We start from the raw sequence: 27,153 nt of genomic DNA, 5'->3' as shown, positions 1-27,153 counted from the left end.
TTCCACTGCATCTGCCTCTGAGGCACTGCCTCTGAAGAAGGGAAAGCAGCGCTTTCTTGAGGAACAAAGGCAAAAAGACAAGGAGAAAAGGTGGAAGGGAACTCAGAATAGTGTATTTCGAGCTCAAGGTACCTTAAGCGAAAGGGAAGAGGGAAAGGGCGGGGTTCCCAGCAGCTTCAGAGGGAAGCCTGAACAGCGAACTGAACAGGTGGCTTCAGCCTCCCGAACCCGCCATCTCCCGGCAACACCCAGTTGCCAAGGACAACCGTAGGGACACAATGACCGAGGCAGGATCCCAGGCCACTCCTGCCATTTGTACTCCGACTTGGACCAGAACAAGTCATGGCCCAGAAACCCCTCACCAACACGGCCGCCGATAAACTCAATTTCGTTGCACAGGATGAGATCTGGTAACTGCAGAGCCGCGGGGCCCCGGCATCTATCTGCCGACTGATCCTGGCCCCTGCTCCAGGCCGCTGCTCCATCTCCACCTTCTTTCCCTCCTCTTCCTTCTCACACCCGTTCCCCAGCTTCAAAATACACTCACTGCCCGCTGCCCGAGGCTCCCAGAAAGCAGCCCAAGATCCCGTGACCACTCCTCCTGACCCAACACTACCCTGCCTGTAGTCCTTTGACCAAACATGCCATACTCCCACCCTGCTATTTCCCAGTACTCCATTCCCTTATCCACAACCTCCGAATTCTTTATTCTAGAATCATCAACCCCTCCTTTCCTAATCCTAACCCCTTAATCCTTCAGTGTCTAATTTCCAGTCATTCACTCACCAATCTTTTGTTTCCCTATTCCCTAGTCCCCCGATCTCTAATCCTTCATTCCATATTAATCCCAAAACCTCTTTTCACAATCCACAATTCCCCATTCCCTAATCCCCAAAGCCCATTGCCTAACCCCTCTTTCTCTAAATCCCAAGCGTTCACTCTAGAAAACCCAAACCCACATTCGCTAATCCCCAAACCTCCTTTCTTTAATCCTTCAAACCCTTATTCCCCAGTTCCCAAATCCTGATATTTTAGTTCAATATCTATTTTAGGTTCTAGCCTTGTCTAGGAAAGATAAAGAAGGTAAAAGTCAGGCATAAGGGACTCTGGTTGAAAAACTGCCCCCAGAGAATTATTCCTGGAATGATATAACTAACTCTGAACTTCCACCAAAATGCTTTGCCCCATAATTTTACTTTTTACTGCCTCATAACTTTATGAAAAATTACCCTCTAAGACAGGAAATGTGCCGGGGCAGGCTTTGTCCCTGCTTGATTTTTTTTTTATTGTAATCAAAATGGATTTAGTAGTTTGGGACTTTGACTAATTTGAAAGCCATGTTCTTTTTGAGCAATTAAAGATTTGGGGATTACTAATATTTTTAGTTCTGTGATGAATTTTAATAATGGTTAAACTTGACAGGCTGAAGTGTCCAGATGTCTGATATTTCCAGCATTCATTTTCAAGTAAAATATTTGAAACTTGTTATGGCTTATTGGCAGTAGCCACAAGTTTATGAATGTCCTGAATCTTTTTGTGACTTCTTTTCTCATATATTTCACCACTGAGAAATCTCTGTCCACTTGGAGAATTTGTCTCCTTCTGTTTTTCCATACTATTCAGTATTGAAGAAAATGCAGGCTAATGAGAATTGAATAGTAAGAGAAATACTTTGAGGTTATAGGGATAGTGCTTTTGTATTTAAGTGATGCATGATCAGTGTGGCGTCTCCCTCCACTGATGAAAATATAACTTCTTTAGTAGGTTGTTATAAGAGTTGCTAGGGGTGGGAAGGGAAGTACATTACCTACTAGTCAGCTTTCTGGTGATATAATTCTTCACATTTGGTTAGGCTAGTTCTCCAAAGACCAACATAATCCATTACCTTCCACACTCTAAACTTCTTCATTTCAGTTGAACCTGACAGAGTTCAACCAGACACTTTGCTGTCTGCAAAGATGACCAAAATTTGAAACATAAAATTCATCTATACTAAAAAACCATAAGATAGTTTCCCCCAAAAAAAGTGATGAAAACTATGAGAGAGGTGCATTTTCTCCAGAAGTATTATAGAGAAGAAAAGTTGATAGGAAAACAGAAACCTTATTTTAAGCAAAACCTCTGTTTGTTTTCTTGATTTTGTTAAAAATTCCAAACATTCATTGCTCAGAATTTCAAATGGTTCTCTGTTCTCTTGGGTAACTTTTTATTTTAGTCTTGTTCTAGATGATTACATTATATAATCAGTGAGGTTCTTGTTTAAGCAACATTCATTATGACCTGCTATGACATGCATGGCAGAAATTTGGAAGAGTAGACTTCAACAGGTACAGAGAAAGTGTAAGTAGGATCCCATGGGCTAAATTCTACAGCGGAAGTCAACCGTGGTGGAAAGAGAAATTGTTGAGAATAGGATCCTTAAGGCATAAAAATAATTCCACTCAGGTTAAAAAATGAATTGTCCAAAGAGATTGCTGTAAATGTGCAATGAAGGTATTGCCCAACTTAGAATGTGAAAAGAAACAATACGGAAGATAGAAGTGAGGGGAGGTAATGAAAGCTGAATACAAGTCCCACAAGAATAGTGTCAGGAGCACTAACATTCAGAATAAATTGTGTTTGGCAAGGAATGTGAAGGGGAAAAAATAGAGGGAGAGAGTTTTAAGCTGCATTGAGGACAAAGGGGGTGGATAGGACAATAATAACCGACAATAGAGAGAATGCCCATGAGAAGGATTATAAGGGACATACCAAAAATTATTACTAAAGCATTGATACTTAAGATAAATAAGGAGACAGTAAAAGGGCATCCAGATGTCCTTGATAAATTCAAGTCAGTAGGCCCAGATGAAAAATAGCCTAGGATTATGAAAGCTCTGGCAGATGAGAAGTCAGATCCTCTGTTAGAGATTTCTGAAAGATCATAGAGAATGGAACAAATCAGAGAAGGGCAAATATTGTCCCTATTTTTAAAGACTTTCAACTATAAGCTAGTGAACTTGATTTTTGTTCCTTGGAGAAATTCTAGAACAAATTATAAAGGATGGTTAGTAAATAGCAAGAAAAGGAAGCAGTGATCACAAAGAGTCATCTCAACTTTATCAGGAACCAGTAATAATAAAACAGGTTCATTTCCTTATTGGACAAGGTTATTACTGAATTGAACAAAAGGGTATATTACATTCTTACCCAATTTGCAAGTGACACAAAACTGGAAGAAATAGCTAATGCATTGGATGACAAAGGCGAAAGCTTCACGAAATCTTAAGAAGAGGATAAACCTTGAGCCAAACCTAGAAAGATGAAATTTAGTAAGGACAAATGAAAAATCTTCGACCTGTTTGTTTTCTTTTTTTAAAATCACTTTTGCAGTTATAAGAAGTAGGATGCATGTCTAGATTGCAATTACTCTGGGAAAAAAACAGGGATATTTAATGGAATGCAACTGAGTCAATGGGGTAGTGTGGCAGCCAAAACCAACACTAAATGCAATCTTAAACTGCATTTTAAAAAAAAGGTCTCAAGTCCACAACTAGGGAAGTGAAGATCCTGCTATATTTTGCCCTAGTCAGACCCTGTCTGGAGTATTGTGTTCAATTCTGGGCATCCTATTTTAGAAGTGACATTGATAAGCTGAAGAACATTCAAAGAAGAGCCACCAAGATCAATTAACCAAAAAATGTTTTATTAAGTGCTTACTATGGACCAGGCACTGGGGATACAAAGACAAAAATAAAAGGGTCTCTACCCTCAAAAAGCTCACATTCTATTAGGGAAGACATGTACTCATATAAGTATATATATAGAAAAAATGCATTATATATTATCTTTCATATAATATACTTGTACTAATATATTTTATAAAATACATATGTACATAAAATATATATTTATATGTGTTTGTGAGACAGATAGATATATACATACATATGTTAGGGAATATGTTAGGGAGGAAATACTAGCAACTGGAGGATCAGAAATGGCCTTATGGAGAAAGTGCTATTTGAGTTGTACTTTGAAGGAAAGTAAAAATTCTAAGGAGCCTTTAAAGGTAAAAAATGAGTGCATTCCAGGCACAGGGGACAAGGTATACAAAGACACAGGTGGGAGATGGAGTGTTTGCTACATGGGAGGAATAACCAAGTAGACCAGTTTGACTGGAATGTAGGGTGTATAAAGAGTAATGGGCCTAGAAAGATAGGCAGGAGCAAGATTGTAAAGGGCTTTCCATGTCAAACAGTGTTTTTTTTGTATTTGATCCTAGGGACGATAGAGAGATTTGACTTGATTGAGCAGGGGAATAACATGGTCAGACCTATGCTCGAACTGGAGAAGGGAAATGGAGGAGAGAACAAGCAAACAAATATATACAAAACAAGCTACGTTCAGGATAAATAGGAAATAATTAACAGAGGGAAGACACTGCAATCAAGAAGGGTTGGGAAAAGTTTCCTGTAGAAGGTGGGATTTTAATTGGAACTTAAAGGAAGCCAGGGAGGTCAGTAGTCAGAGAAAAGAAGGGAGAGCATTCCAGGCACGGGGGACAGCCACGGAGAATGCTCAGAGTGGAGAAGAAATATAGACTTCTTAGTTTAGCATTTAGTGATCTTCACAATCTGCCTCCAAACTACCTTTCCAATCTTATTATTCACTACCTGCTTCAGCATATTTTATAATCCAGCTAGATTAGTTTTCCTGTTGTTCTTTCCACAAGACATTCGCTCTCCCATCACTAGGCTTAGCCCTAGGACACTTCCCAAGTCTGGAATGCGCTGCCTCCTGACCATCATTTTTTTTTAATTTTTATTTGTTTATTTTTAACATGTGTTTTTAAAACTTTGGGTTACAAATTTTCTCCCTTCCTCCCTCCCCATTCACCCTCATTGAAAAGGCAAGCATCTCGATACAGTTTATAGATGTGTAGTCATGCAAAACACTTCCATAGTAGTCCTGTTGCGGAAAACTAAGCATATTTCCCTTCATCCTATCCTACCCCCCCATTTATTCTATTCTGTCTTTTGACCTTGTCCCGCCTCAGACTGTTTGCTTTTGATTATCCCCTCCCACACTGACCATCACTTTTTAAAATACCTAGTTTTCTTTAAAGGTTAGCTCAAGTTCTATTTCCTACCTGATGCCCTCTTTCTACCTCCAAATGCTAGTATGTCCTCCAGAAAAATATTTCCTAGTGTTTCTTTTATAGATATTTTGTGTAATGTAATTTTTTTCTCTCCTGATAGTAAGTTCAATGAGGGCAGGGACTGTTTCATTTTTGTCTTTATATTCCAGAGAGCAAGCATGGTACCTGGCACATAGTAGGCACTTAATAAATGCTTGCTGATTGATATACTTTTTGATTGATTCACATATATATAGGTGAATTTAGATGCCTTTGCACTCTCTTTTAGCTTTGATATTCTATAATTAGCCCACGGTTCTTGAAGGATCAAGAAACATAGCTTGACATGAGTGACTCATCTTTTCCCCTTTCCTTTTGTGCCTTAAAAGTTTTATGGAACAGTAAATTTTCCTGAGAAGCTAGGTGGTTTAGTGAATAGAGTGCCAGACTCATCTTCCTGATTTAAAATCTGGCCTCAGATATTTACTGTGTGACCCTGGGCAAATCACTTAACCTTGTTTGCCTCAGTTTCCTCATCCATAAATCATAAATCATCTATAAATCATCTGTAAAATGAGTTGGAGAAGGAAATGGCAAACCACTCCAGTATCTTTGCCAAGAACCTCAAATGGGGCCACAAAGAGTTGGACTCTGCTGAACAACAACAACAAAAGTTTCCTGGGTTTCCTTCTGCCCTTAGCTTTCTGGCTGACAGATCTCACCTTGGTCTCAGAATGACCAAATTCTCTAATTCTGGATTCAAAAAGAGCAGCAGCCACAGTTGAGGGCCAGTAGCCAGGCTTTCAGCAAACATTTCAGGGCTAGTGTTTCTATTTAAGGTACTGAGGATGAGGGGAAGTGGTGGTGGAGAGGCAGAAATAAAGACAAGGGGGCATAAAAGGAAATATAGCTGGGTTGGGACTGGGGAATACAGAGAGGCAAATAACTTCAAAGAATTTACAGAGATCTGACATAGGCTGACGGCCTAAGCCTCAGCTTTGTATTTTTCTCTATGTTGAAAAAACAAACCACACTTTATATTGATCAATCAATTAATTAGTATTTATGAAGTACCTACCATGTACTACTAGATGTTGAGGATACACATAAAAAGAATGAAACAATCCCTAATCACAAGAAGTTTACATTCTAATACTATGAATAAGAATATATACAGGATAAATATAAAGTAAATCAATAAAAATATTTACTAAGTAGTGAAATACAAAATAATTTGAAATAGGAGGACTTAAGATACATGAAGTATATATAGCACAGGACCCAAACAACTCAGGAACCCTTCCCTACTTCATGTTCTATGTAGGTTATTACAGGTAATAATAGTTATTCTCAATTAAACAAGTATAACTCAAACCCTGCCCACCCACACACTCCCCCAAGGCATTCTTTATCAACAGACCAAGAATAATAAATCAAATAGCAAAGCTTTTAATTAGGACAGAATAGCAAAATAAATCACACAAAAGTTGACTCCTAGACTCTACATCTTTCTCCCCTGCACAAAGGTGGTATAGTGGATAGAGAGCTGGGCCTAGCATCAGGAAGAATTGAGTTCAGTCTGACCCTGGGCAAGTCACTTAACTTGTTCGCTTTAATTTTCTCAATTGTAAAATGTGGATGATAATAGCACCTACCTCACAGAGTTGTTGTGAAGATAAAATGAGATATTTGTAGAGCTCTTAGCACAGTGCCTGGCACAGAGTAGGCACTATATAAATGCTAATCATTATTTTTTTTATTACAAATGGCTATATTATTCTACAGAACTCCATGCCAGCGAGGTAAAAGAAACACTCATCAGGCAGTTCATACTCCTACGATTGCATGCTGGCTAGAACATTTCCTTCTCAATTCTTTTATAAATCAGATAAAAGAGCTATCACAGGATATAGTGAGTTTCCCATCACTAAAGGTGTTCAAGCAGAGGCAGGATGACTAGTTTTCCATTAATTCTGTATAAAGGATTTTTGCATAGGTAGAAATTGAATGTATAATGTCCCTTCTAGCTCTGAAGGTCTGTGAAATCTTTGAAAAATGATTTTTAAATAAGGTATACCTAATTTGTTTTATTTCTCAATTAGCATATATTAAGGATTTGCCTTGCATTTAAATTTTGGCCCCAATCACTAAGATTTGCTTAGATTTAGTAGTTCTAAACTATATCTGAATTTTCCCTAATAAAAGGAAAGTATTCAGAATGAGAAAAGCAATAGTCCTGCTATTACGTGTCCTAATAAGCAGCCCATATCTGGAAAATTGAATTCAATTCTGGACAAACTTTGACAGGTAGGAAAATATTGACAAATGAATGATGTCTGGAAGCAGGTAACCAAAATGGTAAAAGGTTCTCATACAAGGATCAAAGAAGTAACGGTGGGGTTTACCATAGAAAAGCTTGATTATATGATCATAGTCTTCAGATATTTGAAGAAAAGTCGTAAGAGAGATACTTTTTTAGCTTGGCTCTAAAGAACAACTCCAAGATGATGGAAGCTTCAGTAACACAAGTTTTTGCTCATGTAAGGAAGAATTTCCTAACAATTAGGACTGTCCAAAAGTATAATGCAATGCCTCAGGAGGTAGTAGATTCTCTTATCTCTATTCGAGCCAAGGCTGAATAACCACTTGTTGAAGTTGCTGTTGAGGTGATTATCCATCAGTTCTTAGGTATTCTCTCCTCTCTGGGTTTCATGACTCTCTTCTCTCTTAGTTGACCCACAACCTGTCTGGCCATTCCTTGGCAGTCTCCTCTGCTAGTTCAACATCTAAACCCCATACCCTAACTGTGAGTGTCCCCTAGAGCTCTCTTCTCTTCATTCTGTATATACCCTCTCTCAGTGATTTTATCAACTATCCCAGGTTCAAGTATCATCTTTATCATGAGGACTCCCAAATCTATGTTTGTCTCCTAAGGTCAAGTTAAAAATCAAAAACTGCCTATCAAACAATCATTAGATCTCCCACAGACATTTCAGGCTCAACATGTCCAAACAGAACTCTTTATCTTTTCCCCTTCTGCTAATTTCCCTATATGTGTTGAGGGGACCACCATCTTTCCAGATATCCAAGTTGACAACCTCAAAGTCATTCTAGCCTTTTCATTTTCCCTCACTCCCCATGTCCAATCAGTTACCAAGCTGGGTTGCTTCTTACCATACAACATCTCTATTCACATAACCACCACCCTACCTCAGACCCTAATCTCCTCTCTCCTAGATTATGGCAATCACATTTTAATTGGTCTTCCCATCTCTCTCCTCTCCAATCTATCCTCCACATATATGCCAGTATTCAGAAAGGCAGAGGTGGATCTATGTCACTTTTCCAAACAAAATGTTCTAGTAGCTCCCTAAAGCCCCTCACAATATGGATCTAGACAACTCTTCCAGGCTTATTATACATTACTCTCTTTTCACTATGTTCTAGGGTGGGGTGGGGCACCCGCAGCCTCGAGGCCACGTGTGGCCCTCTAGGTCCTCAAGGGTGGCCCTTTGACCAAATCCAAGCTTCACACAAACAAATCCCCTTAATAAAAGGATTTGTTCTGTAAAACTTGGACTCACTCAAAAGGCCCCACCCAAGGACCTAGAAAGTCACATTTGGTCTTGAGACTGCAGGTTACCTACCCCTATAGGCAAACTGGTTGGCCTGCCACATTCAACATTCTGTCTCCTATCTTCTCCATACTTGGAATGTACTTCCTTCCTACTCAACTATGTCTTAAAATCCCTGGATTCCTTTGAGATTTAGTTCAAGAGTTATCACACATTTGAGGCCTTTCTCGATTCTCCCAGAGGTTAGTGCCCCCCTGAAATGATTTTATGTATGTATCTTGTATTTAATTATATTTATGCCTATTGTTTCTCCCAATAGAATGTAAGCTCCTTGAGGACAGATAGGGTTTTACTTTAGTGTTTGTATTTTTAGCACTTAGCACACTGCCTAACACATAGTAAGCACTTTCTCAATGCCTTTCAAATGAATGAATAAATGAAAGGAAGGGCTGTCCTAGATGCTCTCTGATGTCCCTTCTAATTCTGAAACCCTGCTATTCTGTAATGATCAGCATATCATTAGAGGTAGGGAAGTGGATAGAGTGCTATGCTTGGAGTCAAGAAGACCTGAGTTCAAATCTTGCTTCATATACCTACTAACTGTGTGAACCTGGGCAAATGACTTAACCTCTGTCTGCTTCAGTTTCTTTGACTACAAAATGGTGATTATAATTGTACTTACCTCCCAGGATTTTTGTGAGGATTAAATGAGATAAAGTTTGTGAAGCATTTAGTACAGTGCCTGGCATATAGCATGTACTTAAAAATGCTTGTTTCCTTCCTTTTGTCTTGCTAATTCTAGCCCAGGTTTGTTAGGTCACTTTAACTGTCTAACTTGGGAAATTAATAACAGTGCAAATTAATAATGTAAGTCAATGATGGAGTGCAACTTCATAGGTTTGGTTATTTGCTAGTATAGCTTACAAAATTTGCTTTCATAACTCTGAGATTATTAATTTCAGGAAATATCGCCTTCAAGCTGAGTCAGATGCACGGAATAATTGGTCTAAGAATTGGGGATTTTTAACAATCTCTATGGAAGAGGTAATAGTTAATTTTAAGAGACACATGGCTATGAAATGTACAATGTGCAAGAATGGAATTGTGACATATCAGATACTGACCCAAATGACTATAATCTCTTATTCCTCCAATTCATTGTTGTAGCTAATAAAATAGCCAGTGTCAGGCAAAACTAAGTAAGATACCATTTCTTTTTTTTTTTTTTGGTTGGGGGGGTGGGGAGAGGTGGGGACACAAAATGAGGTTTTATAAAGACAAATATTTAGAAATCAGAAGAACTTTTCATTAATTTCTTTATAGGATTATTATTATCTTCAGTGATGTCCTAGAAACCAATAGGGAAAAATCTGCTTCACAAAAAATAAGCCAGCCCCAACCATGCTATTTATTTGGGGTATATGTTAGGGGAGGTTAACAATACTAGAAATACTTCAGGTTTCCATGATTTAATGGAAATACCAGTGAATTAATAACAGTCCCCTGGGTCAGAGGATCTGAGTTCAAAACCCAGTTGTTTTTTTTTACCTATAACTTTATGACCTTGGGAAGTTAACTTCAGTTCTCCTGTCCTCAGTTTCCTCATCTATAAATGACAGTGATGTACTACGTGTCCTCTAAGGTCCCTTCCAGCTCTCTGGGTTTCAGGTTCCATCTCTAAAATGTGGGGTTTGGATTAGATGACTTCAAAGATTCCTTTCAACTCTTAAATCTTGATGCTAAAGTGTTTTATAAAATTTGAAAGGCTAGAGAAGCAGCAGAGTTTAATGGATTTGGAATTAGAGAAGCTAGGTTCAAATCCCCTCTCTGCCACTTATTTCCCATGGGATCCTGAGTTTATCATCTCCTCTCTCTGGGGCTCAGTTTCTTCATCTGTAAAACAAAGAGTTTGAACTAGAAAACCACTAAGATCCTTTCCAACACTATATGAACGACTATGTAAATGTGAGTTATCATCATTATTATATTGGTCCAAATTTAGGTTAAACTTTTCTCAAAATTTGGCCTGAAAGTGAGCCGCAGTTGTGCACTGTGTTTACAATGTAGCCTATGTTTTTTTTTCCTTTCAAATAATTTCACTTGAGGGGAGTGCATTTGGGTAGGCTAATAAGGTAATTTTCATCTTGGTGAAGATGATTCATTCTCTATGGTTCTGTTACCTAGAAACAGTATTCAGAGGCAGTCTATTATCCCAGGGTGTGCTGGAGCCAGCTCTTACCAGCCAGAGCCAATTGTTAGACTATCAAAACTTTGAGTGTGAATGCTTACACCTCAGAAACTAGCAAATTACAAATCAGGACTTGATTTGTTGTTTTTTTGATTGTCTAGACTTAAGAAAGTGATGCAGAAAATGTTAATGATGCAGATTAAATTTTAAAGTGTCGCATACAGTTTTGAGAGCAAGTTATTAAGTATTTACTAGCATACCACTGCCTATATCAATGTATTCATTCAAATTAGGAATTCAATAAAACCTAGCCAATCTGAGATAAAATTGGGCAGGCCATTTTGAATTAGCAAAAAAGTTTGAATTGCCTTTAAAAAGAAATTCAGTTTATAACATCCAGGTCTCTTCAGCAACTCAAAATTGGCTAAGAAAATATTAACTAATAAAAGTTAGGGACCCCTAACTTCAACACAAACAGTAATTGTTTATATCTGTATTGTGATTTAGGGTATACAAAGTACTTTCTTCAAAATAACCCTTGTAGGGCTGTCAAGGCATTGTTATCACCTCCATTTGTAAAACAGAGGTTGAAGTTTAAAGAGATGCCAGTTATGACCTTAGGTAAATCTCTTAGCCTTTATGAATTTCATTTTCCTCACCTGTAAAAGAAGATCTATGCCATCCAAAGGCCCTTATAGCTATAAATCCATGATCTTTTAATCCTATAGGGTAGAGCAAAGTTACATTACTAAGGAATCCTAGACACCAAACTTGAGTCAGTCAGTCATTTAACATTTATTAAGTACCTACTATGTGCCAGACACTTAAGCGCAAAAGACAGTTCCTGCTCTCAAGCAGCTCACAGTCTAATGGGGGAGATAACATTTAGTCATGAACCCTTGGTCCCTGCCTTTTCCACTACAAACTAAATATTGTTATCATAGTGTTTGAAAAGAGAGTTTGTCTTCCTTGGGATAAACATTACCCTTACCATAAATCTTGTTTATATTTACCATGCTTTTGACAAACTCTTTCTTCATACATAATGCAAATTTAAAAATTTAAGATAACATTTTCTTCAGTAATTGTAGATTTGCAATTAACTCTGGAGGGATTGGAGGAGATTTAAAGTGGTTTTGGTTACACACACACATACACACACACACACACACACACACACGCGCGTGCGCCCCAAAACTCAATTTTAAGTTCCATCGAAATCAGTATCAGTTATGGCTGACTCCAGAGTCTAGGAGTCTAAATGAGGAGATAGGTTACAATGCATTCAAAAACCATTTTATAAAGAAGAATTTAATAAGGCAAAACATGACCCACTTGCCATTGAAAAATCATTTGAAGTGGTCTACACTCGGCAAATACTCCCAGGTTCTATGAGTATTGGTGTGATAACCACTATAGATTCTAAATATTTAAGATTTGGTACAACAGTGCATGTGCTGCTTCTGTCCTTGCAAAGTGCATACGTGTGTATGTATGTGTATGTGTATATACATGTATGTGTATGTGTGTACATATATGTATATATGTATGTATACATGTACATATATATAGAATACCAACATTTAGAGGGTAGCCTTAAGAAACTGGGCAGATTTTCAGGTATGAATTCATTAGCTTTGAGTTTAGCTTGGGGAATTAAGTTGGGAACACATTGGGCAGCTTTCTGGGGAAAATAATCATGCTGAATTCAAATATTCTTTGGTGACCTAGACATTCTGTTTTAGTTACTGAGGAGAGAAGGGGAAGTACCTAAGCCTCCGAAGCCCAAGATAGAACTTCCAGGACATTTACGCATCCGGCCCGTGACACCAGTGGAAAAATATATTAAGGTTAGAAAATGGAATTTTCAATACTGTTTTCATAAATAAAAAATGAACCACAATGGAAATCATATTCATTCTAGATGCAAAAATAAAAATTCAGAGGCTAGAAGAATACACCACTGCACTGAATCTTAATTTAGAACTATAGAAATATCACTTTCTACTTTTCAGGACATTGAAGGATGTGCTGTGTTGTATATCAGATACATCAAATATTAGAGCTAGAAGGGCCTTTAGAATGTAAGACTTAAGATATTAACAATGGAAGAGACCTTTTAATATGCAAGATAGAAAGTCAGGCTAGCAAGGAGTTAGTCAATAAACATTAATTAAGCACCAATATGTGCCAAGTACTGTGCAAAGCACTAGGGATACAAAGAAAGGTAGAAGAAAGTCTCTGCTATCAAGGATCTCACAATCTAAGAGGAGAGAAATCGTGGAAATAACTATGTAAAAACAAACTACATACAGGACACGTTCGAAATAATCCACAGATGGAAGACATTGGAATTAAAAAGAACTGGGAAATTTTTTTTTTCCTGTAGATGGGATTTTATCTGAGATTTGAGGGAAATCAAGAAGGAGAGATGAGGAAGGAGAGTATGCCAAGCATGGGATACATCCAGTGAAAATGCCCAGAGTAAGGAGATTGGAATGTCTTCTTCAAGGCCACTGTCACTGGATCAAAGAGTACTTGTGGGCTGTAGGTGTAGGAAAGGTGTAGGAAAATGGGAAAAGGGGGGAGGTGAGAGCAAGGCAGGTTATAAAGGCTTTTGAACTTCAGATAATTAGATATCTGATCCTGGAAGCTATAGGGAGCCAATGGAGTTTATTGAAGAGGGGTGTAATCAGACCTGAGTCTTAGAATATAGATTAAATCTGGAAGGAATTTCAGAAATTATCTAGTCTAACACCTCATTTAAGAGATGAGAAATTAAGCGACTTGCCTGAGGTCTAACAATGATTTAATAACAGAGCAGAACCTAGATTCCAGGTCTCTTAGTTTCTAATCAAGTATTCATTCCTTCTATGTCTACATAGGAGATGCTTATAGTTCTCTTTTCTCTCTATTGCTCTTAACTTAAAGGGAAGGCAATTATCTGAATAATGTGATGCCCAATATAATCTATAGAATCATAAAATTTAGAAATACAAGAAATATAAAATGTAAGAGGCAGCCAGGTGACACAATGGATTGAGCACTGCATCCAGAGTCAGGAAGATCTGAGTTCAAATCTGGCCTTAGACACTTACTTGCTATGTGACCTAGGATAAGTCACTTAGCCTCTGACTGCTCCAATTTCCTCATCTATAAAACGGGGGCAATAATAGCATTTTCTCTCAAGGTTGTTGTGAAGATAAAATGAAATAATATTTGTAAAGTACTTTGCAACCTTAAAGCACACTTTAAGGTAGCTATATGCTAGCTATAATAGTCATCATCATCGTCAATCAAAATTTAGAGATCATCTGGGCATAGAATCATAGATTCTCAAATTTGGAAGGTACCTTAGAGGTCACCTAATATAACATTTGTCGTTGTTCAATCGAGTCCAACTCTTTGTAATACCATACTGTTTGTGGGGTTTTCTTGGCAAAGGCACTGGAGTGGTTTGCCATTTCCTTCTACAGCGGATTAAGGCAAACAGAGGTTAAGTAACTTGCCCAAGGTCACATAGCTAATAAATGTCTGAGGCCAGATTTGAACTCAGGTCCTATTGACTCAATACTCTATCCACTGAGCCATCTAGCTGCCCCACTAGTACACTATGCACCTGAACAATATCCCTTCTACAACACACCTGATAAACTATTATCCAGGCTTTCCTTGAACTTCAATGGGGGTTGGGGTGAGGGTATCAAACTAACCTACTACCTCCTAAGACAGCCCACTTCACTATGGAATAGCTTATATCTAGCCTAAATTTGCCTGTTTGTAACTTCCATTCATTGTTCCTAGTCCTGCTCTGTGGTGCCAAGGAGAACAAGCCTAGTCTCTCTTTCAAATGGCAGCCATTCTAACACTTGAAGATAATTAACATGCCCTTCCTCCCTTACTCCTACAAATATTATCTACTTCAAGCTAAATATATCCAATTGCTTCAATCATTCCTCATTTGGAAAGATTACAGGGCTCTTCACTTTTCTCCCTTCTCTTTCACTTTCTCCCTTCTCTTTCACTTTCTCCCTTTTCTAGACCTTCCTAAAGTACGGTGTGCAGAATTGAACCTAATGCTCCAGATGCAATTTAATCAGAACAGAGTAGAGTAAGACTATCATCTTCCTAATCCTGGACTCATAACTCCTCTCTTAATGAAGCCTGGCACTGCATTAGCTTTTCTTGGCTCCTCTGGCATATTGTTGACATGTTGAGTTTGTAGTACATTAAGACCCCATCTCCCCAGATCTTTTATAGACAAACTGCTATCTAGGCATATCTCCACCATCTTGTAGTTGTGGAATTGAATTTTTGAACCCTGTTGCTAACACTTTACATTTATCTCTGTTAACTTTGATCTTATTCAATTCAACCCAGATTTCTAGCCTGTCTTTTTGGATTCCAGTCCTTTCATATCTTTGTGTCATCTATGAATTTAATAAGAATGCCATCTATGTCTTTATCCATCACTAATATAAATGTTAAATAGAACATATTTTACATAGCAGAAGTATATAGTTTCGTATGCAAACTTCTTTCCTATTATAACCTAGCTATAATTTATATAGATCTTTAAAGTTTAGAGGCAGCTAGGTGGCACAGTGGATAGAGCACCAGCCTTGGAGTGAGGAGGACCTGAGTTCAAATCCAGCTTCAGACACTTGACACTTATTAGCTGTGTGATCCTGGGCAAGTCACTTAACTCCAATTGCCTTGCCTAAAATAAAGTTTACAGAGCACTTTATAAATATTATTTCATTTAATCCTCACAACAACCCTGAAAGGTAGGCTGTATCATTATCTCAATTTTACAGATGAGGAAACTGAAGCTGAGAGGCTAAGTGATTTTCTCAGAACCACATAGTTACACCAGTAGGGTCTGAGGCAGAATTTGAACTCAAGTCTTCCTGGCTTTTAAAGTCGGCACTCTACCCACTGTATCGCCTAGATGATCTTTGTATACTGAAGTATTCACATTTGCTGACATTTATCATGTATTTATCATGTATTTATCATGTGTTTATCATATATTAATTTAAAATTAATATAAAGCATTTGAGAAAAAAAGGTTAAATACTATAGGACCAAATCATATCCCCAGGGCATTCCAGTAGAGACCTCCTTTTAAGTTGCAGGGGAACCATTAATTACTATTCTTTAGGTTCAAATATTCAAACAGTTCCAAATCTACCTAGAGATATTATCATCTAGCCCACATCTCTCTTCCTACCTATAAGAAAAGCACAGTTTGTCAAAGGATTTGCTAAAATCTAAGTAGATTATATAGCATTCTCCTCATCTACTAAGCTAACAATCCTGACCCCAAAAACAGTTCAAACCTTTCATATGACAGATAAGGACAGTGCAGTCCAGAGTCTGCACGCCTTCCTCAAGCTCACCTAGCTACTTAATGGCAAAGCCGGAACTAGAACCCAGCTCTCCTAATTGCCTGGTAGACATTACATAGTGTATACTACATATCTAGACTTTCCTGTGGCTCTCAGAAATGATGCCACATCACATAAGGATAGAAAAACAAAGATATTTTTTAAAAAGTGAATAAACTAAAACATCTCCCTCACATAGCTGTTTGTTTAACCTCATTTTCTACCATAACCAATAAATTCCTATCTCCAGTCAGATCTGGTTCCTCCCTGTGTCACTCCATGCCCCTTTCTTCTTCCATGTCTTCTCCCACCTGAAATATTCATCCCCCTTACTTCCTCTATCCAAGTCCTGCCAATCTTTCAAGAACCAACTCAAGTCCCACCTGCATGATGATGATGCTGATAATTAGATGATCAATCAATCAAGAAACATTTATTAAGTGCCTACTATGTGCCAGGAACTGTGCTAAGCTCTGGGGTTACAAAAAGAGGCAAGAGATAATTCCTGCCCTCGAGGAGTTTACAATCCAATGGCAGGGGAGACAACATGTAAATGAATATGTAAAAAACAAGCTATATATTGGATAAACAGGAAAAAATTAATAGAAGGAAAGCACTAGGATTAAGAAAGGTTGAGGAAGACTTCCTGTAGAAGATGATGATAATAATAGCTAGCATTTATATAGCACTTGAATTTTTTCAAAGTGCTTTGAGAAACAAAAAACAAAATAAGATTAGTATTAGCTATTGTTTTCTAAAGCTCCAGACACTGCAACAGATGGAAGATTTTCTCCATATAAAGCTTCAGAGAGCACAATTGTTGTTCCCTGAGGGGTAAGAAATGGAAAATTGGGAGGAATAGTGAGTGCAACTTTTAATTCTGAGTCTAGAGTAAATTGCCTATACTTTAAAAAAAAAAAGCAAAAAAAAAAACCCCCACTAGTTTCTTATGGGAAGCAGCATGGTATAGGGGATAAAGGAGTGGACTTGGAATCAAGAAAACCTGAATTTGAATCCCATTTCAGACATGTATGAGTTTTGTGACCCTAGTCTAATCACCTAACCTTTCAGGCCTCAATTTCCTCATCTGTAAAATGGGGAGAAAAAAGATTGAATCAATGACCTTCTTTGGTCCCTTTAATTTCTAAATCTAAAATATTGTGGTCATTCAAATGAATCATCATAATCTTGGTTATTTATTTAACCTCATATGTGCAAAATATTGTGCTTTTTTTTATAAAATAGTGACTGGCAGTCCCTGGTATCAGGGAGTTTTTAAAGCTGAGAGTAGTAACATAAGACACATTAATATGAAACAATTAAGATTTGCAAAGTGCATGAAACAGACATAAACAATATAAGAAAAGATTGAAAGAGAGATACATCATCTAGAGAGTAAAGATGGGGAGAAATTGAGAAAGTTTCATAGAAGAGATAGGTCCTCCATCCCCCCCACCATAACTCTTTTAGAATTGGAAATATTTCAGCAGGCAGAGACGGAGAAATCTGACATGGGAGATAAAGTGAATGAAGGTATGGAAGTGGGAGAGTTTCAGGAAAAGGTCTGGTTTGGCGAGAACATAAAGGGCGTGAATGGGATTGGTGGGGATATAAAGCTAGAAAGGTAGATTGGAAGCAGATTGTAGAAGATTTTGGATGTCAGACTGAATTCAAATGATAAGAATGATCACTGATTTTTATGATAATTATACAATCACAGATCATTAGAGTTGGAAGGGAAACTTAGAGATTATTGAGTACAGTATCCTCATTTTATAGGTCAGAGGACCAAAATGGTGGAATGATTTCCGCAGAATTACTCAACCAATTATTGCTAGAGCCAGAAGCCATACCCAGGTTTCCTGAATCCTCAATCGAATATTCTTACCACTTGCTTGTACTGGCTGTAGGCAAACTGTTGAAGCCAGTAATAATGAAATAATAATAGTTAGCATCTATGTAGTACCTACTCTGTGTCAGGCACCATGCTAAGTGCTTTTCACAAATATTGTCTCATTTGATCCTCACAACAATTCCAGGAGGTAGGTGCTATTACCATCCTGATTTTACAGTTGAGAGAACAGAGGCAAATCTAGGTTAAGTGACTTGTTTCAAGTCACACAGTTATTAGGTGTCTAAGGAGATATTTGCACCATCTACTTAACCCAAGTGCTCTATCCACTGCCTCACCTATCTATATATGATAGAATGATAGCTCTTGGAGGGCAGACATTTTATCTTTGTATCCCTGGCACTTAGCACAGTGCCTGACATATAGTAGGTAGTCAATAAATTCAGATTGATTGATTGATTGATTGATGATAGAAGAAGAAGAGGAGGGAAGAGAGGAAAAAGGTACTTGAATAGCAGTAACTGTTTTTGCTTTTCTTTGTTTAAGCTGTTTGTACAGTGCTTAGTACATATCACTTAATAAATGCATGATGACTGACTCCCCCCCGCCCTCAGGAACCTTTCTTCTTAATGACTTTGAGTTCTCTCTCCTCTGTACTGCTATGAGTGTCTGGTCTTCCAAGACACTATCACATTCTCTAGTGTGCCCTTGATTTATGCTTCCAGGTTCAGAACCATCCCAGCTAGAACTCTTTAGGAGATCTGTGTTGGGTACCCAGAAGAATGCCAAAGGGGGGAAAAGTGACTTAATCCTCTTCACATCTGTGGGTAAAAATGACACTGTCTGCTTTTCCTGTTAGCAATGGATCATCAGACTGTATCCTTTCCACTGAGGTAGATTAGATTTAATCCCCCACTCCTACTCATTCCTTTCTGGAGTCTGGCTCCTGGTGGCTTCAGCACAGAGGAGCATCGGTTTCCCCATTCTGCTGCTCAGTGGGTGGCACTTGTGACCGCCATAATTATCTTTTCAAAGGAAGGGGCTCCACCTAAGTATCACAAACAGTTTCCAGCCTTGGCTGGAGAACAAAGAAGAATAGTCCTGGCAAGAGAACAAACCGAAACATTGTTTTCTCTCCGTGTGTTTCTCTATTGAGTAAGTCCCCAGATGTGAAAGCCATACAGCAGAGAGCTGTTTTCGTGCAGCCCAGGCATTCCAGCCAAACTCTGGCCCAGCCCCAAGCAGAGAGCAGGGCTGAATTTGCTTGGCTCAGAGCTACATATATACATACTCTCCATAGATACACATATATACATACATCTACATATATGTACATACATACTTATACATATACAGATATCCATATATAATGTGTGTATGTCTGTGTGTGTATGTCTGTGTGTATATATATGTATCCAATTACATTGGTCAGTTCCTTTACTTTGTCATCTTTCTTTCTTGTTCAACATGGAATTAAAAGGTCCAACTTAAAGTGCTGGTTACAAGAATCCCCCAGGACCGCTGTGTTTTTTTTTAAAGCTATTTGGCCTTAAAACTAATTTCTCTTTCTAAGCTGTCCCAATAGCAATTCTGGTTCCTCAAGTATCTCTTTGACTTCTTTCTCTTTCTGTGGATTTTCTTAGAGATTAATTTTTGTATTTGATAGAAAAAAATCTATTAAAGGACAGATTTTTCTTCTCTCTGTAGCAGTTTAAACCAACCCAGACAGCTAAAGGGGTTATTACAGGCAGAAATGGAAAATAAAAAGATAAGGATGAGTTCAATAATCCATAATGTATTAAACACCCTTGTCTCTCACTTAACTCTGCTAGATCTAATATTCCTAGCCTGTGTCTTTGTCTAAATCACCTTGTAATAGCAGAACAGATGATTATGTAAAATTACAATCACAAAAAAACCTTTCTAAACATTTACCATCATTTTCCAAAATGCTCAAATCTGTTGATTGAATTGACAAATTGAACTGTGTTCTTTCATTCCAGATATGATGCTATTTTCTTTGTTTTAATTAGATTCGGTTTTCTTTTATTCCATGTGGTCTAGACAGTGAGGAACTTTTTTGTTTGGGGTGTGTGTGTGTGTGGGTGGGTGTCTGTGTGTGTGTGTGTGTATCTGTGTATGTGTGTATGTATGTGTGTGTGTGTGTGTGCACTAGAGCCTTTTAATCAAAATAGGAAGGTTTTGCACAGCCAGAATGTCATCTGACACAATTGCAATAGATTTTATAAAGGGCAGTTTGGACACAAAAATGTCAAACATTTTAGACCAGATTCTTCTTCATTAATGAAGTTATTTTACTAGAAGAAAAATATTAAGGACATTAGTAATTATATGATAAAAAGTATTTAATTGATTTTCAGAAGCAGAATGCTTCTGATCTTAAAATGCATTTTTAAAGTTCATATTGTTATATTCTCTGTGGATATTCTCCTTTGATTGGTCAGTGTGGTGCTGGACTGTTTCAGGGGTCTCTGAAGCTTTGGCAGTGGGGCACAAACTCTGGCAGGTCCTTCCTACCAAGCTGAAAAGGATTCAGGAAACATTGGCTCTGCTGATGGCGTATACATGTCTGCCATCACAGAACCTTAACTTTCTGAGCTGTGATTTCCTCATCGAAAAATAAGGATAATGATATTTACTCTGCCTACAGGGATCTTAGAAGAGTCAAGAGACCTAGGTTCTAGTCCCAGTTATGTCACCAATTTACCCTGTGACCTTGGGCAACTCATTTCCCTTCTTTGGGTCTCAGTTTCCTCATATGTAAATTGAGGCAGTTGGACCAATTCTGATATTCCATGTTCTAGGACCAGTCTAGCTAATACAGGAGAGGTTCAGCACCTCCCTAGTGTAGGCCACAGAATCCACAATAATAACAACATTTATATAGCATTCACTCTGTGCCAAGCACTATGCTAAACACTTTCCAATTACTATCATCTCATTTAATCTTTTTGACAATGCTGGGAGGTAGTTGCTATTATTATCTCCATTTTATAGGAGAGGAAACTGAGGTTAATTGACTTACCCTAGGGTCACAGAGCTAGTAAGCTCTCTGAGGCTGGATTTGAACCCAGGTCTTCCTGACTCCAGCCCCAGCATTCTATCCATTGTACCACCAGCTGCCAATATTTTGGCCACAGAAATTCTCTAAGGCCATATAGTTATTAAGGCATAGAAGAGCTGTGATCTATATCAGCAGAGGGCATACCCAAACCAAGATCTCAGTTCCTTCAAGAATAGGGTCAGTATGTTACTTTGTTTAAGTTCGGGTCCTTACACATAAGTCTTCAGATTGTTCATTTGTCATTTGAAGCTCTTCACTACATGGTCCTTTCCTACTTTCAAATCTCCTTGCTTTTTACTCCCTTCCACACACTTGACAGTACAATCATACTGGACTATGTGCTGTTCCCCTCACACAAGGCTCCATCTTCATGCCTTGCATGGGGCTATTGTCCATACTTGGTCTGCTTCCCCCACTCACTTCCACCTCTTAGAATTCCTGGCTTCCTTCAAGACTAAGTTCCAATACCCCTTCTTCAGGAAGCTTTCCCCAGTCCTCCCATCTGCTAAAGCCTTCCCTTCTAGGGCTATCTGCTACCTATATTGTACTGTATCCCATACATACCTATTTATATAAATGTATCCATTTTTTAAAGCTATTTGGCTTTAGAATAGCCATTAGAATGCCCTCCTTGAGGGCAGGTAACATACATATACATATACATATACATATATACATAAATATATATACACATATACCTATATATACACAGAGAGATGTATCATATATATCTTATGTACACACACATATATATGTATGTGTGTGTATATATGTGTTATATATATATATATAACACATATATACACACACACAGGAAAAAGAGACAAAAAGAGACAGAGAGAGAGGCAGAGAGAGAGAGACAGAGAGCCTTTTCTTTGTATCCTCCAGCTATTAGCAGAGTGCTTGGCATGCCATAAGCCCTTAATAAATAGATTGACAGTAGACTATGCTCCTTGAAAATACAGCTTATTTAGTACCTTCTTTGTATCTCCTATAGCTAGCACAGGGTATATGGTAGGTGTTCCATAAATGTTTGCTAAATTGAATATGAATTTGTTAGAAAGATAACTTAAAGTCCTGACATTTTTCATTTCAGGTCTACCCTTCACCACCAGTTCCTCAGACAACTAAGGGTTTTATTGGTTGGAGATCCACAATTCCTGGTTTGGAACTTGAGAAAAACTACAAAATTATAAGCTGTAAAGGTGCCTATACCAAAGAGCTTCAATGGCCTGAGCAGGGAATCCACTGAAACTAAGGGGAGAGAGCAGGGCCCACAGAGGGCCTTGTGTATCCTCAAAGAATGGGAGAACCTTGATCATTTTAAGACTAAAAAGAATTTAAAATAACTATGTGAGTTGGTTTTAAAAAAAAGTATGATGATGAGGTACTTAGCATAGGCTAAAAATAATGTGTAAACTTTTTGGAATTCAAAGAGGTCATACTCACTTCAAGAAGCCAGGTAGATTTATTCCGTTGAAAGAAGGGTCTTGGTTTTATTCTTTATGGTCAATACACCTGTACAGGCAAAGTGTTTTTGATGTATTCTTTATGACATGGTGAGTATTTCCATGGGTATTGTGTTATTATATTATGGGTATTATAATGTGGGTATTATATGGGTATTTACTTGCATGACTTTAAAACTTAAACTTTTTTGTTGAAAATTTGACTAATCAGAATTACAAATACAGTTATCCCTTTCACATCACAGAGGTTAAGGGCCCAGTGCCCCCAGGGATCTGGAAAATCCAAGCAAAATTTTTTGGCCCTCCCCTCATGCCAGAGAAGAAGTCTGAATTATTATGGTATTAAGAAATAAAACATGTTGATATTATACAATATTGCACATATATTCTGTGCATTTCTGAGTTTCTAAACTTTTTCTGTGTCATCTGCTGGGCTCCAAGTGTCATCTGCAGCTTCCACAAAACTCCCAAAAAATTCCCATTTAATTTCTTATGCTGGCCCAAGATATAGCAAAATCGTAATGGGAAAAGTCATAATGTGTAATTGTAATAATTTTCCTTTTTAAATGAAAGAATGAAATATGAAAGTCTTTCCAGCCTCTAGAATTAGTGGGTCCGACTTCTCTCTTGCTCTATACTATTACAAACAAGGATGGGGTGTGGGGTATAGAGGTGCTCTGTTGGGGCTGGAGTTGGACCTTAGAGATGACTACCAGGCGCTACACTACCTACATGTATAAGCACATACACATACAGACATTTCTAGGGAAAAAATAGATACTTAAGTCAAATTAAATTGGCTTCAATGCTGGTGTACCCTGATCAGACTGGCCCAATCTTTGTATAAGTTGATAGCATAACAAGAGAAAGACGAAGTTACCAGAGGTAGGGCTCCTAGAAACCTGCAGCAGCTCAACTGTGGTAGTCCAGGTTTTTCCCTCCTTTCTTCCCTGGTGGTGAGGTGTGTGACTTTGTCTACTGCACAGCTCAAGAGAGCAGTCATTTTTTTTTCTCCATTTCCTCCTATTTTCCCATAGGAGTCTTATGATGGAGTTCTATATTTGTTGAGAGTCAGAATGCATCATATATCCCAGAACAGTAATATTCTAGCCTGGAATTTTGGCCTCAGAGTCACGCTCCTGATCTTCACAATTGAGTTTAACCTCTCATCACCTGGAAAGAGTGCCCAGCAGGGGGCGTTTTTGTGACATAGCAATAGTATACCAAAGGGGTCACTGAGGCAAGGCTCCTATGTCCACAGGCCATTCTCAGCCAACTGTTTGCTGACTTGCTTTGGGTGCTCCCCCAACCTTGCTACAATAATGAGACAACACAACAATAGCATAATTATAACATTGTCATATATCATGTTTATATTATACAATTAAATAATCTATAGTAATAAAGATGAGAGTGATGATGAATATAAAGACTTAGCTAAGTAGATGGTTCTATGCCCTACTCCTGAAGTCAAAATGACATAGAAACAACCACCATCTCTGATTAAACTTTTTTCCATCACCTCCAAAGGGAAATACACTCTCCTCCTAAAGCATGTGCTAGCAAGGAAATTATCTCATGGAGATGCTAGCTCAAGAGTTGGGCATGGAAGAAATGGCATTTCCCAAAGATGGTTATCTCTGAGCCTTGCCCTCTCTCTCTGGAGGTCAACAACTTGCCAGGAAAGGGAATAACATGGCTGTACTTGGTACAAAAAGCAAAAAAACTGGCCAAATATTTTATCCTCCTTTCTTTGGGGACAGAGAGTCAGGAGAAACTCTCCACCTGTCAGTAACATCTTGTTCATAGGTCTTGCCAAGCAATATTGGTCTTTATACAAACTATAAGGGCTGTGTGTTATGTGCCCTTGGGCCATTTTGTTCTGGAACAAGTCAAAGGAGAGGAAAGATTAGTTGAGAATGAGACTCAGTAAAGTATTTCAAGCTTCAAGTTTCTTGGTAATAGTAATAGCAAATAATTGAAGAATAACACAGGATTCCATAAACAGACAGGATCATTCTTACAGTGTATTTTCATATTGAGTTCCTACTCCCCATTTCCACCAGTCTGTCTTATAGCAGATCTACAAGTAGCAATTTTGGCATATAGGGCAAGTTTTATAAAATGGGCCCAAGGCAAACAGAAACTAGTGGCTCTCAATTCAACTTTATGAAGCAAATTTAGTTGGTAATAAAAGAGACATTGACACACTACAGCCCAGAGATTTTTAACCTGGGATCTGTGAATTTGTTTACAGTAAGAAAGAGAGAGAGATAGAGAAAGAGAAAGAGAGAGAGAGAGAGAATATATTGTTATGTGTAATTATATATGTATGTAATTATACAGAAACATATTATATTCAATTATATTGAAACATATATCAAAATACAGACTTTTTATATCTGTTCCAACATACTTGGTTTCCTTCATAATCCTATGTATTTTATTTTATGCATTTAAAACATCAATCTGAGAAGGCTTCCATAGGTTTCACCAGCCTCCCAAAGAGGTCCATAACACACAAAAAAGGAGTCCTTCACCTAGGAAAAAGAACCTTAGATGCCATGAGTCCACTGCTGGGCCCTCTAAGATACAGCTACCAAGGGAAGGAAGTCCACCATCTTTCACCTTTCTATTTTAACTAATTATTGCTAATTAGATGCTAAAATCAGTAGTCTCTGGGTGAAAAGGGTATAAGTACTGTCATTACCCTTGAGATTTTAGTGCCCTGAGGTAAAACTCTGGTCACCTCTTCCTAATAATAGCTCTGTGAAGCAGTCATGATTGATGTGAAGAATTTGCTCTCTTCTGTACTTCAACTTGTTTTTTGACCTTTCTCTCACAAAAGCCAAGAAAGTCTCATAATCAGTTAAATCACCTACAATACCATCCATATGGGATCTTTTGTCCTGGAGTCATCAAATCTTGGTGTGATATTATGGACATTCAGAGATGCCTCAGCATCAATGGTCCAGAACCTGCCCCCAGACTCACTCTAGAATGGAATTTGAGAACTAGAGGAGAACTATTAATGTCATGTCCATCCCCCTCATTTTACAGATGGGGTGCTATGGTGCCACAGTGCAAGAAGGGCCTATGGATCCCCTTGACCCCACTTTTTTCCCCTAACAGCAAACCCAGATCTTGGATCGCTGGTAGTCCCATTCAACTTTCTAGCTGCCATCACTTCTTACTAAGGTTCCCTAAATTTTAGGTCTCCCATAGGAAGAAGTCCACAGGATTTACTGTTTCCTCTGTCCTTGCACTGCAATAATAGCACATTCCCTTAGGTAACTAAAAGGGATTTTACTATAAGAGACTATAGTCAAAATATATAATGGGGAGGGGTTGGACAGGCCCAATAAGAGATGAATATTTACAAGGAATCTTCAGGATTACCAGCTATGGAAGTGTCACCAAATAGAGACAGATAGCTAGATGGATAGATAACAGAAAGTTAGATAGATAAATGGATGGATAGGTAGATGGTTAGATGGATGAATAGAGAGATTGTTAAATAGACAGACAGATGGATAGATTGCTACGCATATGTACATGCATATACATACATACATGCATGAGATTCCTAGCCTTTTTGTGAGTATCATGGATCTTTTTGGCAATCTGGTGAAACCTATAGACCTATGAACACCTTCTTAGAATAGTGTTTTAAATGCATAAAATAAAATACACAGGATTACAAAGGAAGCCAATTATATAAAAATATACTTATTAAAATATTTTTGTAAAACCTTGTTCATGAGCTCTAAATGAAGAATCTTTGGTCTAAAGTTTTGATATTAAGTCCCCTCTAGTTCATTCTGGCTTAGGCTGCAATCCACAGTCCTCCAGAACGTGCTTCTCATCCCACAGAACGGTAAAGAATTTGAAAGCCTAGGCAAGGACCTCTCTCTTGCAGCTCCCTCGTTTGGTCCTCTGAGAATAATGTATCCTCAAATCATTGACCAAAGGGCTTGGGAATTCTTATTCTTCCCCCTCCAAAAAAATCCCAGTAGCACATAACTTTTCTTATTTGTGCCCCAAACTACCTTTCTATGCTCTGATCCTTCAAAAACTATCAGCCCTTTCAGTCAATCAACAACATTTATTAAGTGCCTACTATGTGTTAAGCTCTACGCTATGTGTTAGGGATACAAACACAGACATGAAACTGTCCCTGCTTTTAAGGTGCTTACATTCTGAATAGGGAAAGAACATGCAGAAAATAAAAGTATGTAATATACCTACATATATGTGTATATATATATATATATATATACATACATATGTATGTATGTATTGCTGCTGTTCAGTTGTGTCTGACTCTTCGTGACCCCATTTGACATTTTCTTGGAAAAGATGCTGAACTAGTCAGCAATATTCTTCTCCAGCTTATTGTACAGATGAGGAAGCTGAGACAAATGGGTTAAGTGACTTGCCAAATCATATAGCTACTAAATGTCTGAGGCCATATT

The 27,153-nt window shown here is 38.0% G+C and overlaps 1 protein-coding gene across 1 annotated transcript; it reads left to right on the top strand.

The window, feature by feature from the left end:
* Positions 1 to 282: 282 nt before the first annotated feature.
* Positions 283 to 23,026, top strand: CUNH20orf85 (chromosome unknown C20orf85 homolog). Its single transcript, XM_027853400.1, has 4 exons — positions 283 to 410; positions 9,657 to 9,738; positions 12,628 to 12,732; positions 22,306 to 23,026. The coding sequence occupies exons 1-4, from the start codon at positions 343 to 345 to the stop codon at positions 22,459 to 22,461; spliced, it is 411 nt and encodes a 136-aa protein (XP_027709201.1). The 5' UTR covers positions 283 to 342; the 3' UTR covers positions 22,462 to 23,026.
* Positions 23,027 to 27,153: the final 4,127 nt, after the last annotated feature.

The sequence above is a fragment of the Vombatus ursinus genome, unplaced genomic scaffold, assembly GCF_900497805.2.
Source record: "Vombatus ursinus unplaced genomic scaffold, bare-nosed wombat genome assembly UNPS02000580.1, whole genome shotgun sequence".
Lineage (NCBI taxonomy): Eukaryota > Metazoa > Chordata > Mammalia > Diprotodontia > Vombatidae > Vombatus > Vombatus ursinus.
This window is presented reverse-complemented; position numbering and strand designations above follow the sequence as displayed.

Bases quoted from the DNA above. Each gene is read 5' to 3' on its own strand.
- CUNH20orf85 (XM_027853400.1), top strand. From the start codon at position 343: ATGGCCCAGAAACCCCTCACCAACACGGCCGCCGATAAACTCAATTTC. The intron at 9,739-12,627 runs GTAATAGTTAAT...ATTCTGTTTTAG, and splicing joins TAACAATCTCTATGGAAGAG to TTACTGAGGAGAGAAGGGGA. The intron at 12,733-22,305 runs GTTAGAAAATGG...TTTTCATTTCAG, and splicing joins CAGTGGAAAAATATATTAAG to GTCTACCCTTCACCACCAGT.